This window comes from Brassica napus, chromosome A10, assembly GCF_020379485.1.
Source record: "Brassica napus cultivar Da-Ae chromosome A10, Da-Ae, whole genome shotgun sequence".
Lineage (NCBI taxonomy): Eukaryota > Viridiplantae > Streptophyta > Magnoliopsida > Brassicales > Brassicaceae > Brassica > Brassica napus.
The window spans coordinates 4,371,385-4,388,998 of NC_063443.1; the positions used below are offsets into that span (position 1 = coordinate 4,371,385).

At 30.5% G+C, this 17,614-nt stretch overlaps 3 protein-coding genes across 4 annotated transcripts; 1 reads left to right on the forward strand and 2 right to left on the reverse strand.

Moving 5' to 3' along the window:
- Nucleotides 1-528: 528 nt before the first annotated feature.
- LOC106392101 (thioredoxin H5) lies at nucleotides 529-1,264 on the forward strand. The gene is made up of 2 exons (XM_013832879.3): nucleotides 529-745; nucleotides 834-1,264. Exons 1-2 carry the CDS (start codon nucleotides 659-661, stop codon nucleotides 1,098-1,100), a joined length of 354 nt encoding a protein of 117 aa, XP_013688333.2. The 5' UTR covers nucleotides 529-658; the 3' UTR covers nucleotides 1,101-1,264.
- Nucleotides 1,138-5,247, reverse strand: LOC125574818 (beta-galactosidase 5-like). 2 transcript variants are annotated; one of them, XM_048743568.1, is made up of 18 exons: nucleotides 5,188-5,234; nucleotides 4,905-5,083; nucleotides 4,736-4,831; nucleotides 4,462-4,574; nucleotides 4,293-4,359; nucleotides 4,044-4,136; nucleotides 3,818-3,961; nucleotides 3,663-3,751; nucleotides 3,443-3,548; nucleotides 3,275-3,362; nucleotides 2,895-3,178; nucleotides 2,634-2,812; nucleotides 2,450-2,559; nucleotides 2,255-2,364; nucleotides 2,051-2,161; nucleotides 1,841-1,954; nucleotides 1,483-1,685; nucleotides 1,138-1,373 (listed from the first exon to the last, which is right to left on the reverse strand). In XM_048743568.1, the coding sequence occupies exons 2-18, from the start codon at nucleotides 5,076-5,078 to the stop codon at nucleotides 1,262-1,264; spliced, it is 2,193 nt and encodes a 730-aa protein (XP_048599525.1). In that variant the 5' UTR covers nucleotides 5,079-5,083; nucleotides 5,188-5,234; the 3' UTR covers nucleotides 1,138-1,261. The 2 variants fall into 2 exon arrangements, with proteins under 2 accessions (XP_048599525.1, XP_048599524.1); XM_048743567.1 differs by having other exon boundaries at nucleotides 4,905-5,247.
- Nucleotides 5,248-14,903: 9,656 nt separating this feature from the next.
- LOC111207239 (ribosomal RNA small subunit methyltransferase I-like) lies at nucleotides 14,904-16,996 on the reverse strand. Its single transcript, XM_022705101.2, has 9 exons — nucleotides 16,759-16,996; nucleotides 16,619-16,686; nucleotides 16,451-16,547; nucleotides 16,225-16,353; nucleotides 16,023-16,131; nucleotides 15,795-15,939; nucleotides 15,676-15,718; nucleotides 15,416-15,589; nucleotides 14,904-15,285 (listed from the first exon to the last, which is right to left on the reverse strand). Exons 1-9 carry the CDS (start codon nucleotides 16,906-16,908, stop codon nucleotides 15,175-15,177), a joined length of 1,026 nt encoding a protein of 341 aa, XP_022560822.2. The 5' UTR covers nucleotides 16,909-16,996; the 3' UTR covers nucleotides 14,904-15,174.
- Between the last annotated feature and the right edge of the window lie 618 nt (nucleotides 16,997-17,614).

The following is a 17,614-nucleotide window of genomic DNA, read 5'->3' on the forward strand; positions in this document are numbered from 1 at the left end:
TGAAAAAAAAATAAAAAAAAAAAACATTTTCAAAAAAAAAAATTTCAAAAAAAAATTTTTTTATAAAAAAGTTCGGATTTGCAAAACATATAATCTAAAACTACAAAAAAAAAACAAATTATTTTTAAATTTTTAAATTTTTTTTATATTTTTTCATATATCTAGGGTATTAGAGTTTTTTTACCTATTAAATGAAATATTTTGGTCATTTTCCTTTTTGTAATCTACTTTTGTGACCAAAATTTGAAAATGATATATTTAGGAGAATTGCTCGAAAAGAAACATGTATTATTATTATTATTCATCAAAAAATAACAAAAAAATGTGGTTTCACTTATTTGCGGAAACCCAAACATTATAGATAGTCTCTCTCAGAGTAAATTGAATTTTGGTAGTTACAGCCATAATCCTTTTACCACTTGATCAACTCGACGTTGGTATTATTATTTCGTTTTATTATTATTTCATTTAAAAATAACAACAAGTATTATTATTTCGTTTTATTATACAGATGAATAATCATTTCTTTTTTTAAAAGACTGTGAAGAAGTCGTAGTCTCCCCTCGACTTTCCTATAAAAACCGATTCGACCACACAAATTGTTCAATCACCAAAATCATCAACACACAAAACTGTTTACAAGTTTAAACAAAAAAATATGGCCGGAGAAGGAGAAGTGATCGCTTGCCACACCATCGAAGTCTGGAACGAGCAGATCAAAGCCGCCAACGACTCCAAGAAACTGGTAACAATTTCATAACTTTACTTATTAATATTTTTTTTTAAATTACTAATGTTGTCAACTTCTGACTTTGATCTCGAAACTGAATCAGGTCGTGATAGACTTCACTGCTACATGGTGCCCACCTTGCCGTTTCATTGCACCAGTCTTTGTAGACATGGCCAAGAAGTTCCTCAATGTCGTCTTCTTCAAGATCGATGTGGACGAATTGCAATCCGTTGCTAAAGAATTCAAAGTGGAGGCAATGCCCACTTTTCTCTTCATGAGGGAAGGTGAGATCGTGGACCGTGTTGTCGGCGCAAGGAAGGAGGAAATCCATCAGACATTGATGAAGCACGGTGGTGTTGCTTCTGCTTAAAGTTATTGTTCTTTGGTGTTTTATTATGTAATAAAAGTGATGCAAATTTGGTATTTATAAACTTATCTTTGTTATGATCACAATAAACATGGATTGATAACTTAACAGCAGCATGAGGAATGCTGTTGTGTTAATAATAATGAACACACAAGATTGAGTTTTTAGTGTACTGATCTCTTTACAACAGAGACTTTGTAGACATCTCCACCAAGTTCTTCAAAGAGCACTATCAAGTTCCCTCTTGGCTTCAACCACGAACGCGGAACATGATACCTGTGCACACACACACACACACACACACACACACACACACACAAAAGACTCGTTTTATTAAAAACACGAAAATGATTTAGATAAGAAACAAAGCATGTGTTGTTTTTACCATCTTTGTGTAGGCTCGCCACAACCAGATTGGCATTTGGCCTCTCTGTATGTTCCTGCGTAGTTGCAACTCCCACAGTTTCCTTTGGCGAAAGCCATCCAGTATCTCCCTAAGCTTTGTCCGTTTATCCAAGCTTGTCCTTTCCCCATACTCCTCAGATCCAAAGCCAGCGGCTCGTTCCCTCTTGGAGCGTCAAAGAAGGCCTGTTAAATTTGATAAGCAAAGACATTAGCGTTACTTATTTTGTTTTTTTTTTTTCGTTTGGTGTTTTCTTCGTTTACCAGTGGGAAATAAAAAAAAAAACAAAAGTAGAAATCAGTTTGGTTCAGGATGGAGAAGTCAGAGTTCATTAATATACCTTGTACCAGGTCAAAGGCTGTTTGTTTTGCTTTGCTAATGACCCTTTGATCCAATCAACAGAGGAAGCTTCTGAAGGAGAGATCAAGTTCATTGCTTCACCTCGCAGACCAACCTGTTTGCGGAAATGTTTGTTTAGTTTCAGTTTGGTCAAAAAGGATATATATAGTCAATGAGAGCTTCTTCTGTTCTTATCATATTCATCTCTCACCTGATAGGTCCATGTCTGTCGACTCAAGTCTTTGTTACCCCCGTCAAGGCCGTGTAGCGCGACAGACCCGACAATCCCCGTGGCCCACGTCTCAAAATGTGGCCCAACATTCTTCAAAACAACACAAGAATACAAACATATTTTATATCAGCCAATCAGCAACAAAGACAGCAAAAGTGATGTTCTTTCATGCTATAAACTGACCGGCAGACCAACTGCTATGCTCAGTAGAGCGATTCTGTTAGCTCCACCTCGTAGATTGACCGGTGCGCTAAAGGAAAACCTTCTGTTTTCTCTTGTCCCAAAGGCAGATCCTGCGTCGTTTCAAAGAAAATAAACATTTTGATGAAACTGCTGCTTTCTTTAGGAATATGAGTAAGCAAAAGAAAGATTCTTTACCGTAAAAATGTCCATTAACAAACACATGAACAGCATGCCCTGCTGAATCCACCGTAAGAGTCGGCCATTTTCCTCCACGCAAGAATGATTCCGATGCCTTAATATCCACACTGAAATAACCGGATTCAATTTCATGTTTGATCAAGCAAAAAATAATGTTACAAAATAGAGATTCAGGACGCACCTGGTTATGTACCAAAGATAATCACTTGTGTCTCGTGTAACGTTAATCTGCTCCAACAATCCAAGAGCTGTGATTGTCCCACGGTCTCCATAAGTGGCAATATCTTCATCGTATCTACCCACCGAGTACAAGATGGAGCCAGACGGAACCATTTGCACTTGTGATGTCTTTGCAACAACCTGTCTCACAACTTCATATTAGCTTTCTTCATGATAGTCTTTCACACCGAAAACAACAAACTCTTTTTTTTCTTTAACATACCGTGGCAGTGTTGAAAACAACGTTTCTGCAATCAGGAAGAATGCTTGTGGACCAAGCAGGTAGAGTATAATGCCGATTGTTGAACACTACTTTTGCAGGTGCGTTCATGTGATAGTTCGATAGGAAAGCCACACAGCTTCCTTTACCGGCAGAGAAAACATGAGCCTCCTCGTAGTTTCCTAGTTTAGTAACCTTTGGTTCAGAGGAAACTAAAGCTGATTCACATTGCTTAATTGCTTGGTGTAGCTGCTTAAGATGGCTGTACTTAGGTTCTTGGACCAACCCTGCGTTATGAAGAAATAAAAACCAGTTTAAGTTAAACGTGAAAAAAGAGACACATCATTGGGGGTTGCACAAACTAAGTGTTAAGATCATTGTACCGTATTCATCGATGGGAGCATCATAATCGTAACTAGTGGTGATAAATGGACCTCCTGCTGTGCGTCCAAAGTTTGTTCCTCCATGGTACTGTCACATTAACCACCACACACATCAAGCATCGAAACAAAAACAGATTTTATCATAATGTTTGTGGTAGGACATTTTACCATGTAGTAATTTATATACGACCCGCCTTTTTGTATGAAACGTGTGACTCCAAATGCTAGATCCTCTACAGGTCGCTTTGGAATGGTTCCACCAAACTCTGTGAACCTTTTTCGCCATCACAGTGAGCAAAAAGATTAAAAATAAATCAATACACATTTTGTGTCTCACAAGATTTTATATATATATATATATGCAAAGAAAAGTATCATTATTTTTTACCAGCCGCTCCATGCTTCTGTCCACATTTTTGGCTTATATGGTTTGTTTGGAGTGAAATAATCGCAGTAGAATCCGTTGCAAGCGTTTATCTAGAAACAAGAGATTATATTACAAGATAACTAATTAATCAATCACACAAAAGATTGGTCTCTCACAATAGGATCAGGTGCATCATCTTCTTTGCACATCACCCACGGGACTCCAGTGTCCAAACCAACCGCCATTTTCGCAGCCCAGTTAACGTATGAGTGACCAGCTGGTCCAAGCGCTTTAAGCTCAGGACCAAACTCATTTTCGATCTACAGTTTTCAAAGATCAACCGTTTTAACTTTAAAAGATCAAACAGTTCAACAACTGTTTTTTTGTAAATTTGTTGTATACCTGAGATAAGATAATAGGTCCACCTTGTGACGCGAAGAATCTATGCTCTTTCATCATCTGAACAATCTTCTGCGTGAAGCCTTGCATCGCAGCCTTAACAATACAACACATTTACAATTATTTTTTTAAATAAATGTTAAATTTTTATTCATAAAAAAAACCTTTTTACATCACATTTACACGTTACACTACATTAATATCCAAAACTAAACAGAATTAAACATCAGAGATCAAAGGTTTTTTATTTACCTTGAAGGGTCCATTATCTGATCTAAAGCTAATCCCAGGTACATACTTCAACCAAACAGGAAACCCTCTGCACAATTTTCAAGGGAAAAAGATTCAAAATTCAAAAATTGAACAATGAGACAAAAAATATATATTTATTTTTTGTTCTTTTCATTTATTGAAGTATTACCCAAAATTCCATTCTGCACAAACGTAAGGGCCGATTCTGAGATGAACATAAAGCCCCACTTCTTGTACTGTCTTAATGAATCTTACCAGATCGTATCTCCCTTTGAAATTGTACTGCAAACATAACAAAACAAAACAAAACAAAACCCACCAGTTTTCAAATCTAGTTTCATAGAAAGATTCAAACTTTAATGGGATCTAACAAGAATCTAGTCTCATAAAGCTTTTAACTTTAATGGGATTTTGTAAGAAGAAGATGATGAAGGAAATTTTACAGTGCCAGGAGAAGGTTCATGACCATTCCAGAAAACATAAGTGTCAATAACATCCAAGCCTCCATCTTTAGCCTTCTTTATAAGATCTTCCCACATCTACACGACACACAGAGATGAAACAAAAAAAAAAGCAAAACAAAAACCACCATTAATTTCTGAGATTTGTTACCTCAGGGGTGCTTCTTGGGTAGTGAATGGAGCCGGAAAGTAGGATTCTGCGGTGGCCATTAATGACGATGGCTTTCTTGTCGTAGGTTATGCTGCATTGGATCATGGCGGATCCAATTACCATTGTTATTAGCAAGAAACATAGGATCTTGGTGAGAACCAATGTGGTTCCCATTTTTTCTGAAAGATGAAGAAATGAGAGGGAGTTGAGAGGGAAACGAATTCTTTCAAAAAAAACAAACAAAAAGAATGTAAGATCAGAGAAGAAGCAAAGACTCTGTAACTGTAAGTGTGGTTGGTCTGATATATCTTTGGTTTTGCTCTCAGGCTCCCCCACTCTCCACTAATTTTGTAGATAGATATATATAAACAATAATTAGTGTGAGTGAATTAGTTGAGAACAAAAATAAATTAATGGAGCTATCCAAATAATCTAAACCAATTGGTAGTATTACTTTATTTGCATTAACTTAGCAAGTAAAAATGTTTACTTTATGTACCGTGGAAAAATTGATTTTTCGATATAAGTTTTAGATGATTATGAAATTTAATGGCTGTTGTGAATGGGAAAAGGCTTAACTGAAACTGATTTTTTTTTTCAGCCGTGCATTTTTCTTCATGGACTATATAACAATGTGCATATATAAATATTATTATGAATTGAACATAAATTTTTTTTTAAGAAAAGCATTTTATTTTATTTTATTAATTTTTTTTTTTTTAGAAAAGCATTTTAAGCTTTTGAAATTGTGATTTGTGGACTCAAGATTAGATTGTGTCATCCTTTAAAACAACTTTGTTTAGCTAAAACAGTTTAAACTACAATTTTCCATTCATGAGAATCGAACCCAAACCAAAAACTCAGATAACCCTTTTTCAAAAAAAAAAAAAAAAACTCAGATAAAAACATTTCTAACTTTTCAGCCAAAGCAATTTATTTATATTAGTAGTGTAAAAATAAGATATACCAAACCAAAAAACTCAGTCAACAATAGCATAAGTCATTTGACTAACTGAACATTTTGATTATAATACAAACTAGATCTTGATCGTTCATTTTTCTGGATTAAATTTAAAAGCACCATCCTTTTAAATTTTTCATAAGATATCGATTACACATATTGATGTTGAATATTCAAGCATCGAAAATGATATTCTATGTAATTTTTTCTCATCTGATAACATTTTTGGTTGTCCCATTGAGTATTTAATTATTTTAAAATTGTGAAATATTTATAACTGAATCTGGTAGATTGGTTATTTCGAATAAAAATATTCAAACTCGTATCAGATACAACGGTTATCCGCTCAATGTTCAGTTCATACACATTAAATTCTAACCTAGACGGATTTGGGAAAACCTGAAACAAACATGGCTTTTTTTACATCAGCATGAGCATAATTGATTAAGTCTCTGCTGGCCAAAATTGAGATTTTGTGTCCATGTAGAGAAAGTAGGAAGATTGACTTCGTGCACCACGTGCAAAAGTATATGCTTTTGTGTTCTTAATCTTGGGTACATGCTTGAGCTGAAAGGTAAGAAAACTATCTTCTTTTTTGTCATCTGTTGAATTGAACCATTGTTACAACACAAAGCTGGCAAGGAATGCAATCCTTTCAGAGCCAAAAGTCGGGAGTTAATAACCGTACATCCCGAGTACAAAGCTCCATAATGGAGAAGCATACTAACACGTTCAAAATATAAAACTAAACCACCTACTGAAATAAAAGAGACCACGTGCAGTACTTAACGTAAGCGAAGAAGCTGATATTAAACTCTACAGCGACGATAATCAAACGACCATTACGAAGAACCTAGAGATGCTCGAGCTGACCACAAGAACCACAGACTTGAGAAGACCATAAACCAGCAAAGGTCACAACCACAAACCCAAAGGGTACACGCTCGGCAGAACAATCGCAAGACCAAAGGGAAAACATAGCCAATAACTACGAACCACACAACTGTCACCAGGAACCAGAGACACGAGAGAGAAAGGCACAAGATCGAATCTTGAAACTCCAAGAGGGGAAGACGCCAAAAAGGACCAACAGCTCTTACACGCGGATACTCGTGTACCCAAGCTCAACCACCTACAAGCAAGAGAATGGTCACCTCCTCGTAAGAAAACTATCTTTAAGCCTTTGTATTTCTTCTAGGTATATTACAAAAACAGATAATTCTTCTCATTACAAAACCATCTTTATTAATTGAAAACAATATGTTACAAATGTGACATTAAATTGTCGAATGAGATCGTTTCAAAACCTAAAAACCAATATCTAAAAAATTGATATGGAACCAAAAGATTACTCGAATGCCGACCTTATTTTCCCAATTGGTTGTGCCCAGTGGTCATGATTTATATAGAAGCCTTAATGCAGCGTGGCATTTTTTTTCTGTCATTAAAGCTATTTCTGGCAGACTTCGATTATATACAAAAATATGTAATATACAATAGAAACTGTATAAATTAATAATATTATGAGTATGATAATTTATTAATTTATAGCATTATTAATTTAATAAAAATTCCTTTTTACATTTATATTTATAGAATATATTTTTAACTTTTAAAGAATAAAATTTGATTTCCCAATATATACAATTAGATTTTAGGGCCCTAGATTTTATAGATTTGAATTTTTGTCTCTTTTTATTAAATTATTTGATAAATTATTAAATATCAAAATTGCATTTAATAGAACAGAAATGTGTTTTATATGTAATTAGACAAGACAACACAAAAATACCGAAACATAAAATTTCCTTTTAAAAGAAAGACCTTCCAAAACATATTTTGTTTATATTTATATTAACTTTATACTAGTTTTATATATAACAATTATTAATTTATGATTTTAATAGGATAAATTTTTTTAAAATTTATTATCTAGTTATTGTACACTATCCCAACTGAAGATCAGATAAATTCATTATTATATTAAGTAATAATTTATAGAGTTTCTATAGTATATATGTTTATTTTAGTAGGTTTTGGTATTTTTCTGTTAAGCTTCAATTTTGTATGTTAGAGGAGATTCGATAAAGTATGGAATAGAAAGACGCGTTTCAAATAAGAATGTGTTCGTATTTTTTCATGGTTTTAAAAGAGAAGTACAAAATAAAATATCCCTTCATTTTTCAACTTATTTACATTGGCATGCCACTGAAGTTATTAGTTAACCTATTTTTTAGGATTTTTTGTTTTTTCCTCTTTAATTAATGTATTTCCAAAATAAAATTTTAACTAAAAATTATGGAAACAATAATTAATAAACCTAACTGTTAGTATTATTTGTATTTTCCTATTTTATTTTATATATATATGTGTGTGTGTGTTTGGAAAACAAAATTTCATGTATATATTTCATAATTAAATACATAAATTATATGGTAAGTATTTTACTAATTCCATATATACATAATAATTAATTCCAAATTAATTAACCTATCTTTTTGGATTTTTTCTTATTAATTCTACCTAGCTTTAAATAGTTAATGATCAATATTGCTTTACAAGCTATATAATATATTTTTATTATTTATAAGTAATAACTAAAATAAAAGTCACATAAGAAGAATCATTTATATGATCTCTAGACTAATATATAAATATATTATGTTACATATATTTTCATATAAATAACAGTCCAATGTAAATTCAGTATGATAAATGTTGAAAAGTAGAAAATATATAGCACCAATATTTTAAAAAGTATATACAATAACTTAATTATACACTATCATAAAATTTTGATCCATAAAAATAAAAATTGATTTGTGCAGAAATACGAGTCATATTCAAGCAATTTGGATGATATAATTGATGGTTTATAAGATAAAATGAATTTACTCAATATAAACTATGAATTATTATGTTTAGAAATGTCATATTAAACAATTATTTAAACATATAAAATTTAAAATATAGATTATCACTTATATAAATAACTTTTTATTTATAAAAAAATAAAAACAAACATGCAATCAAGCTCTAGTTTTCATTATAATACATTATTTTGTCGCTGTATTTCATTTTATATCTGTCGTTTTCTATCGTTTTCTATTTTGTATGCCCAAAAAAAGTTATAAAATATTTAACGAATAGTTTAAAGACTTATTCTTTGCTTTGTTTTACTGAATTGCGTAATATAATGGAGTATTGGAGTGGTGTTTTTTTTTTGTTACTATCTTTTGTCAACTACTGTTGTTACCATTATATTTAATTCAGATTTTGTTTTAAACACAAAAAATATGAATTATGATATAATGATAACAACAATAGTTGACAAAAAATGGTAACAAATTTTTTTTGTCAACTATTGTTGTTACCATTATATATATCACAATTCAGATTAGAAACGAGAGAAAAAAAGAGATAGTTGTTTTGTTAATTGGATTTTTAAAAGAAAAGCAACAAGGAACAAAAGTTTAAAGCTGTGAATTAGCGGCTCCACATGGAACGATCGAAGGCCGTAAGCAAAAAGCAGATCAACGTCACATCAGATATTCATTCCAGTTTAATATTTACTATACATAAGGAGTATTATATTACAGCACTTAAAGTTAAGGGTCATTTAATGTGAAAAGAACATGCAAACAAATTAAAGTTTCTCAGACCAATATCGTTGTCAGAATTCAGTCGATGGTTAGGCTGATCTAGAAACTATACATGTACGGTAGTGAATGAATGGCATTAGCCTTTCTTTTTATTTCTTTCTTACCAAAGGAAAGTGAACCATACCAATTTGATTAACTAAACAAAAAGGGAACTATATAGTTAATGATAGCTGGCATATCCAACACATACCCTTATCAAAAAAATATCCAACACATATCATTAGGTAGGGGACCCAATGCTAATGACATTTTTATGTTTTCCTGGGAAAAATATCTTTAACAACTATACCAACTACATTTGTTTACTACATAATTTTAATAACTATATCTTGGAATCATTATATACCATACCAACTTAATTAATAATATTTCGAACCACTATTAACCATACTATTTAGAAATTTATATATATATATATTTTTTAATAATGGTTAATACCTACGGTTCTCTTATATCAGAAAAGTGTTTTCTTGTTCATACAAGTTCATGTTTGAACTTACACTAAAAACAATACCCATGCACACCGACTAATTTTTAAGTTGATGAGATAATGAATTAGGTATGATGTTAAAATTATAATTTATAGGAGCGTAACAGGAACTGGACCATAGAACATGTGCGTAAACGACAAGGATAAGAAGAAACATGGTGGCTCCATCGCATGTGATTATGATCCAGATTTACATCCATTTCTTCTAAATCATTGTATATTATCCCTTGTATTATTCAAACTATTATATAATTTAGGACGAATATAAATATTAATCTATGTTTTCTGGTTGACAAAAAATCTATGTTTTCTGATTTTGTTTCGAGTAGTGGAGGGAAGTGTGCTTGGTTCATGTCTACATACTTTGGTTTCACTCCATTTCGATCCGATATGATTAAAACTTAGCTTCCACGAGGAATTTGAACATGTGCCCATCATTTTCTGATAACCTTTTGCCGATAAACAAATCTGGACGGACGATTTTGTGACTTCTGCCACCTCTTGTTTTTCTTTAAGAAGATTGGTGTCACTGTGTCAGTGTCACTATATATCAGCTACATATAACGAAATTTCAATCTGTTTCTTTCATGTAAGTATCTAATTTATAATGTTGTTTAGTTTTTTTTTTTAGTTTCTTTACACCATTTATTTTTGTTAATTAAGAAAAAATTGAGTCTTATACTCAAATCTTTTCTCTCACCCAAAACTAAGATGAGCTAAAAGCCAACAAGCATTCAAATTCTTAAATTTTAAAGTTTTTGGCTCTTCAACAAACATTCAAACTCTTAAATTTTGAGGACACTAACTGTGAAACTTTAAATTTGAGATTTTACTATTAATCAAAACTTCAAAATACTATTTACTTTTCATTTGAGTCATATAATTATGCAATCTACATATAATTCTACTAATATTTTTTATATCACTTTAATCTTATAATTATATTTCACTTAAATATTGTACATATATATTACTATTAGCACATAAAACATATAAATATGTTAAAATTAAAACTAAATTATTAATATAAAATAATATTATGTAAAATAGAGATATTATGTATAAGTAATTGAACCATTTTTAATTTTGTTCTCTAGTTGATATATTATTTTTTAAAGAAATTAGAGATTTGCTTATTTGGTGAAAACAAAATATCCATTTATGAGTTAAAATATTGTATTTTGTATTTTTAGTGCGTATTCGTTATTTACTTATAAAAGTTTAGTGCTTATATTTAAATATTATTAAAACTGAGAAATAAAATGTAATATTCAAAAACATATACTTGAGTCTTTTTGTTGGAGCAGTTTTTCCTCAAACCTTCATTTTAAAGATCACTTATCATCAAAATAAAATTTTTTGTTGGAAATGCTCTAATACCAAAGCAAAGCAATGAAGCAAAACTCTATCTACACTAAAATACAAATTAGAAGCAAAGGAACGAATCTATGCTCTTAAACAACTAATTCATCATATTATTTATTTTTGTTATTACATTTATATATATATATATATATATTATCATCTTTAATATATATATATTTATTTACTTATATTATTTAACCAATTCTGAAATTATATTTTCTCATATATATATATATATATATATATTCTGTGTTATCTAAGTATATAATTCTCATGATCAAATTCTATATTGATTATGAAATATGTAGCTATTCGATAAATTATTTGAAAACTAAAACAAACTAGACACTTCTCGTGTAACCTTGCGAGTTTTTGTGTTCGCTTTTATATACATAAATATTTGTACCGTATTACTAATTGGCTAATATGATATTTTTTAATATAATAATTTTATAGTTCGCATGCATTAATTTAATTTATTATTTCAAATTTTTAGTGACATCTTTCTTATTTAAACTTGTACACTAATTAAAAATAACCTTGTCTCTCTGTGATATCTTGAGGATATCTCACTCCATTTAACATTAACCTTAGATATTTCATTAATGGCATACTTGTATTTTTAGATTTTTGGCCTACAAGTATGTTAATTAAGTTACTTGTATGATTTAAATTTTTGACTCAATAACTTATAATACGTCTAATTCATAAAACATCTGATTCATTTAAATTATTAAACAAAAAAATACAGTACATCGTGTTTCTGTGCTTTTAGACATGTATTTTTTCTCCATTATCTCTATTTGTTGAGGTTCTTTATGTTGTTTATTGGTAATTTAGATTTTTTTTAATTATTATATTACTCCTAACTTTTGCTTTATTTGCAATGATTTTTCAGTGTTAGAAAATTTCTTATAATCTTTCATACATAACGTTACTAACATTTAAACCTACCACTATATATGATAATAAATTGACACAAAATAAATATACTTACATGGAATATTCTGTCAATCATTCATTTGTTACTGATGTTGATAACATAAAATTGTACAGAACCTTTTGCATTTTCAAAACTGCACAAGATAGAAATGGTACAAAAATAACTATATTAGTGAATAATATATGAACTTGGTCTATATAAAAATAACCATGATTACATTTCTAGTTCTATATATACTCTTATTATTAAAATATAAAATTAAATGGACAATTATATTTAATAACACAAACGGACTACACTTTCAAAATAGCATGAGCAGACTGATTTTTTATATTGATAGCATACTTTTAACTATGTAGTACAAAATTCTATATTGACAAATCTTATCGGTTAGAGATCAAAGATTAAAGATTTAATTGGAAAAATCTTATCTATACTATTATTTATGAAGTGATTTTGCTTATTTGTCATGTTTACCATGATTTTAGGTAATTTTTCTTACTTGTCATATTTTTATTAGGTTTTAGCTAAATCATTAATTTATTATTTGTTATTAGCTGAGTCATTAATATACTAATTTAAAATCATCCTTAATGAATCTTGTATATAACTAAAAACAAATGTTAATAATATTAAATTTCTATGTTATATTAAAAACGAATTTTAAACAGTATCTTTACTGAATTTTATATATAATGAAAAATGAATTTTATTTTTATAGTATAAAGTTTATATGTTATATGTTACATTAAATAATTGATTATAAAATAATATAATAGAACTATAAAAATAAGATTATTCTTATATATATTGTGTTGTTATCTGAAAATAATATTTTATTATAAAAGTTAAAAAAAGTTAAGATAAAAAAAATTGATAATTAAATATTAGTCAAGCAAAAAAATTATATAAAGATATTTTTTAAATATTAGGTTTTAGCTAAATCATTGATTTATTATTTGTTATTAGCTGAGTCATTAATATATTAATTTAAAATTATCCTTAATGAATCTTGTATACAATTAAAAACAAATGTTAATGATATTAAATTTCTATGTTATATTAAAAACGAATTTTAAACAATATCTTTACTGAATTTTATATATAATTAAAAATGAATTTTATTTTCATAGTATAAAGTTTATATGTTATATGTTACATTAAATAATTGATTATAAAATAATATAATTATAAAAAATAAGATTATTCTTATATATATTGTGTTGTTATCTGAAAATAATATTTTATTATAAAAGTTAAAAAAAGTTAAGGAAAAAAAATTGATAATTAAATATTAGTCAAGCAAAAAAATTATATAAAGATATTTTCTAAACTATTTCTAAGATATGAGTGTTTTAAAAAAAAATTAACACACTAGTAAGTATATATTTTGATAAATAAAATATTTGACATATATAAATACTTTGATGTTTGATTTAACTATTTAAAACCATAAATAACAACTTATTATGTTGGTTTTAGATTAATAAAACATAAACTAATAGATATTCATAAGAAGTTTATGCCCGCATGTGCGGACAAAACACCTAGTATTAAATTATTACAGAATTTAGTATGAAGCCTTGATGACGTTAATAATAATTATGAAACCAATTAAATATTTTAAAGGGGGTTTTTAGTAAAATATGAAATATATATATATAAATTTTATTCAGATATAAATATAGAGAAAATGTATAAATATCTATTTTTATTATATAATAATTTAAATATTTATACAATAATTTATTTAAATAAGTTTTGAAAATGATCTTAATCAAAAATCACACATGAATGAAGTTATAACTCATAAGATCATAGTAAATGTAGCATAAAAAACTTCATGTTTAGTACAAACGTTGCCAAACTATTAAATTAGCCACTATGATCAAATTTGAAAATAAATATACATATGTTATGATCATTTATTAGTTTTGCAAATTGTTAAGACTGATTAGTTAAAAATTTATCATTGATGAAAATGATCATGGATTAATCATGATTATAAAGATAATCAATAGAATAAAAAGATGCGCATTGCATTGACAGTAGGACTTTGATTAGCTTGTTAATAACGAGGAGTGAGATACCGTTTAAGCGCCGTTTGTCACTGGCTCACTGCCTTGAAAATTTTGATACTAACGAAGACGCCGCTAGATCTCCGTTCCGTTTACGTCGGTGCATGTCTGATCCGATCCAGAAGAAACGACATTAGCCAAATTACGTGTCTTCTGTTTTTTTCTTAAAATATTTTTATTTGCGCATTTACTACGCGAAGTCACGCGTTCAACGCTTTTACCTTTTTAAAGAGCGCGTGGAGATTTTGTTTGTGCACCTTTTGGGTGTTTACGAAAATAAAATACACACGAAACATTTTAGTCATTTTTCTTTCCTCCGGAATTAAACTATTCAGGCTCCGAATGGTAACATCCATCCCGCACCGCACCGCAGTTAACAGTAACAAAAATCTCTACATATACCATATATCTATATGTTTTTATAACTGTCAAAACCGCACCGCAGTCAAACCGCTTGTTCTGCACCGCTCAATCTACTGTTATCATTTGGAGCTTCAAAGTATCAATAATTATTCTTTTCAATAAAATGTTGGAAACTACATTGATATTTAGAAAACAGTTTAATTACTCTTGAGCACCAAAACCCGACAAGTAAATATACTAAAACAGTCAACAGGAAATAACCCTTACTAAAAGCCCATCATCCAAAGTTCAATCGCTTCGAGAATTCAAGATCATTACCTAAAACCTATCCAACGCAATGGTTGTACAACACGACATTGATGAGTTTAATTTTAAAGCAAAAGCTTGAAAATGGCAATGGCCTCTCATCTACTCAGCAGCTTCATCTTCTACCTGAATCGGCTTTCCGAATTTCTTCAAAGCGAGCGAATATACCTCTTTCTTTCTCATCGATGTTCTTTCTGCCACCGTTTTCACCGCCTGCAAAAGTTTAATATTGAATACAGAATCATTAAGTTACATATCCATCTTCAAGAACTGAAAACATGTCTATAATCTAATCCTATGTGTAATGTAATGTATTCAGCTTAAGAAGGGGGGAAATGGTTACTGTGGATAGGCTATGTCCATCAGAGATCAACACTGCTAACTCTTGTTCAAGTTGAGATTCTGTTGGATTCTCAGCTTTGGTTTCTTCCTTCCCTTCAATCAAAAGCGTGATTTCTCCTTTTGGTTGACGAATCAGAAACTCTTGCTTGGCCTCCCCTAGCGAACCCCTCCAAAACTATAGCAGGCTCATCAAATATCTATCATAAACTGTTTTATGTATGTAAACATGTAAGAGATATACAAGTGTTAAAATGATTTTACCTCTTCATGCAGCTTTGTAATCTCTCGAGCTATTACACAACGCCTGCACCACATAAATCACAGGCATTACGATATAAAGATATAGCTTCATTTCCTTAGCATGGATATCAATTAAAAACCTTGATTCACCAAAGTAAGGGGTGGTTTCATCAAGAAACTGTGACAACTTGTGAGGGGGAACATAAAAGATTTGTGTTCTTGTCTCGTTTGATGAAACAACCAGCCTCTCCTTCCTTGTTCCAGAATGCTTAGGAAGAAATCCAACTGCAAGAATTAAGTTGCTTAGATACCTAGAGGACAGAAAGGAAGAAAGTATATGAGGGGGGGGGGGGGGGGGGGGAAGTTACCGAAGGTGAACTCGTCAGTATCCAAACCAGAGGCAGAAAGAGCAGCAACTACAGCACAAGCCCCAGGGATTGGAATGACATCTATATTCTCTTTCGCACACATTTTAGCCTAAGGAAGGAGATAGTATTGATTATGAAACGTTACACAAAGGTGAAGTACTAGAGAACATTTTCAGATAAAAATGAAGAATTAGCAACTCACAAGTTGGGAACCAGGATCACTGATTCCGGGGGTGCCCGCGTCGCTGATAAGGGCGACAATCTCTCCCTGTTTCAATCGATTCAACACAGCTTGTTCTCTTTGTGCCTCGTTGAACTTGTGATAACTGAGCTAAAAACCTAAACCTCATAAATTCAAAACATCACATGATAAAAAAAAAACAAAGAAATGGAGAGCAAGACTACTACTAAAACACTTGCAAACTTACAAGGTGAGCTTTGATATTGTAGTACTGAAGCAACTTCCCAGAGTGTCTCGTATCCTCAGAGAGTATCACATTAGCAGATCTCAATACACGAATAGCACTACACACACAAAAAAAAATTGCAATTAAACAATTGATTGATATGATTCATTAGAAGAAGGATCGTAGTACCGTAAAGTGATATCTTCGAGGTTACCGATGGGAGTTCCGACGAGGTAAAGCCCAGGCTTGAGAGGACTCTGCAGAGATGTTAACTTATACTCACGATTTGGAAAACACTAAAACCCTTATCGAAAAGTAGAAACGATTACGCGTTTCGAATCATCCTTGGGCACGAACTCCGACGCCGAGCAGAAGGAAACTGCGGCGGTTCTCGGTGAGCGGAAGAGAATTGAAAGAGGGGAAAAGGCGGAGGCGCCAATTGAAGCATATGGAAGACGGAGAATCGCCATTCCCGCCATTAAGGTTTCGTCTAAGCTTCTTCTTCTTCTCCTCCTCTTTATCTCTCAAATGATCTTTTTGCTTCTTCTCTGTTAAACCTCTGCGATGGATAGGAGGAAGAAAAGCCCTAACCGAACCGTACCGAATCATTCGGTTCGGTTATTCTCTGTTTGTTGGACAGCCGGTTAATAGGTACTGACTGGAATACGGAAACTTTCGATATAATTTGGTTTCCAAAATAAAAATAACTTCTTTAAAAATATGTTATGTTTCCATTTTGTAATTTCAATTCTATTTTAAAATTCAATATCATGAAGAGAAAAAAATATAGAATAAAGTTTTATGTTATATAAAAATCTCTAAAATTAGTACTCCCTCCGTTTTTTATATATGACGTTTTAGAGGAATTTTTTTGTTCCAAATTATTTGACGTTTTCAATTTTTATGTAAAATTTATTACTAATTAATGCTAGAAGACCAATGATATTATAGTTTTTATTTTATTATTGGTTAAATTATGGTTAGCTAAATAATTAATAATGTTTTTGTTTAAAAATTAAATGTTTCTTAATCTATGTGCACAATCCTAAAGCGTCATATATAAAAAAACGGAGGGTGTAGTAATATAATAAATATATAAAAATATATTAAAAGTTTAAAACTAATATTAGAAGTTATATGGGCAATTCTCTCAAATATTATTTTTTAAGTTTTTAACACAAAAAT

Bases quoted from the DNA above. Each gene is read 5' to 3' on its own strand.
- LOC106392101 (XM_013832879.3), top strand. From the start codon at position 659: ATGGCCGGAGAAGGAGAAGTGATCGCTTGCCACACCATCGAAGTCTGG. The intron at 746-833 runs GTAACAATTTCA...AAACTGAATCAG, and splicing joins CCAACGACTCCAAGAAACTG to GTCGTGATAGACTTCACTGC.
- LOC125574818 (XM_048743567.1), bottom strand. From the start codon at position 5,078: ATGGGAACCACATTGGTTCTCACCAAGATCCTATGTTTCTTGCTAATA. The intron at 3,962-4,043 runs GTATACAACAAA...TGAAAACTGTAG, and splicing joins GACCTATTATCTTATCTCAG to ATCGAAAATGAGTTTGGTCC. The intron at 2,813-2,894 runs GTATGTTAAAGA...GTTGTGAGACAG, and splicing joins TTGTTTTCAACACTGCCACG to GTTGTTGCAAAGACATCACA.
- LOC111207239 (XM_022705101.2), bottom strand. From the start codon at position 16,908: ATGGCGGGAATGGCGATTCTCCGTCTTCCATATGCTTCAATTGGCGCC. The intron at 15,719-15,794 runs GTTTTTAATTGA...TATGTGGTGCAG, and splicing joins CCTTACTTTGGTGAATCAAG to GCGTTGTGTAATAGCTCGAG. The intron at 15,286-15,415 runs GTAACCATTTCC...AAACTTTTGCAG, and splicing joins ATGGACATAGCCTATCCACA to GCGGTGAAAACGGTGGCAGA.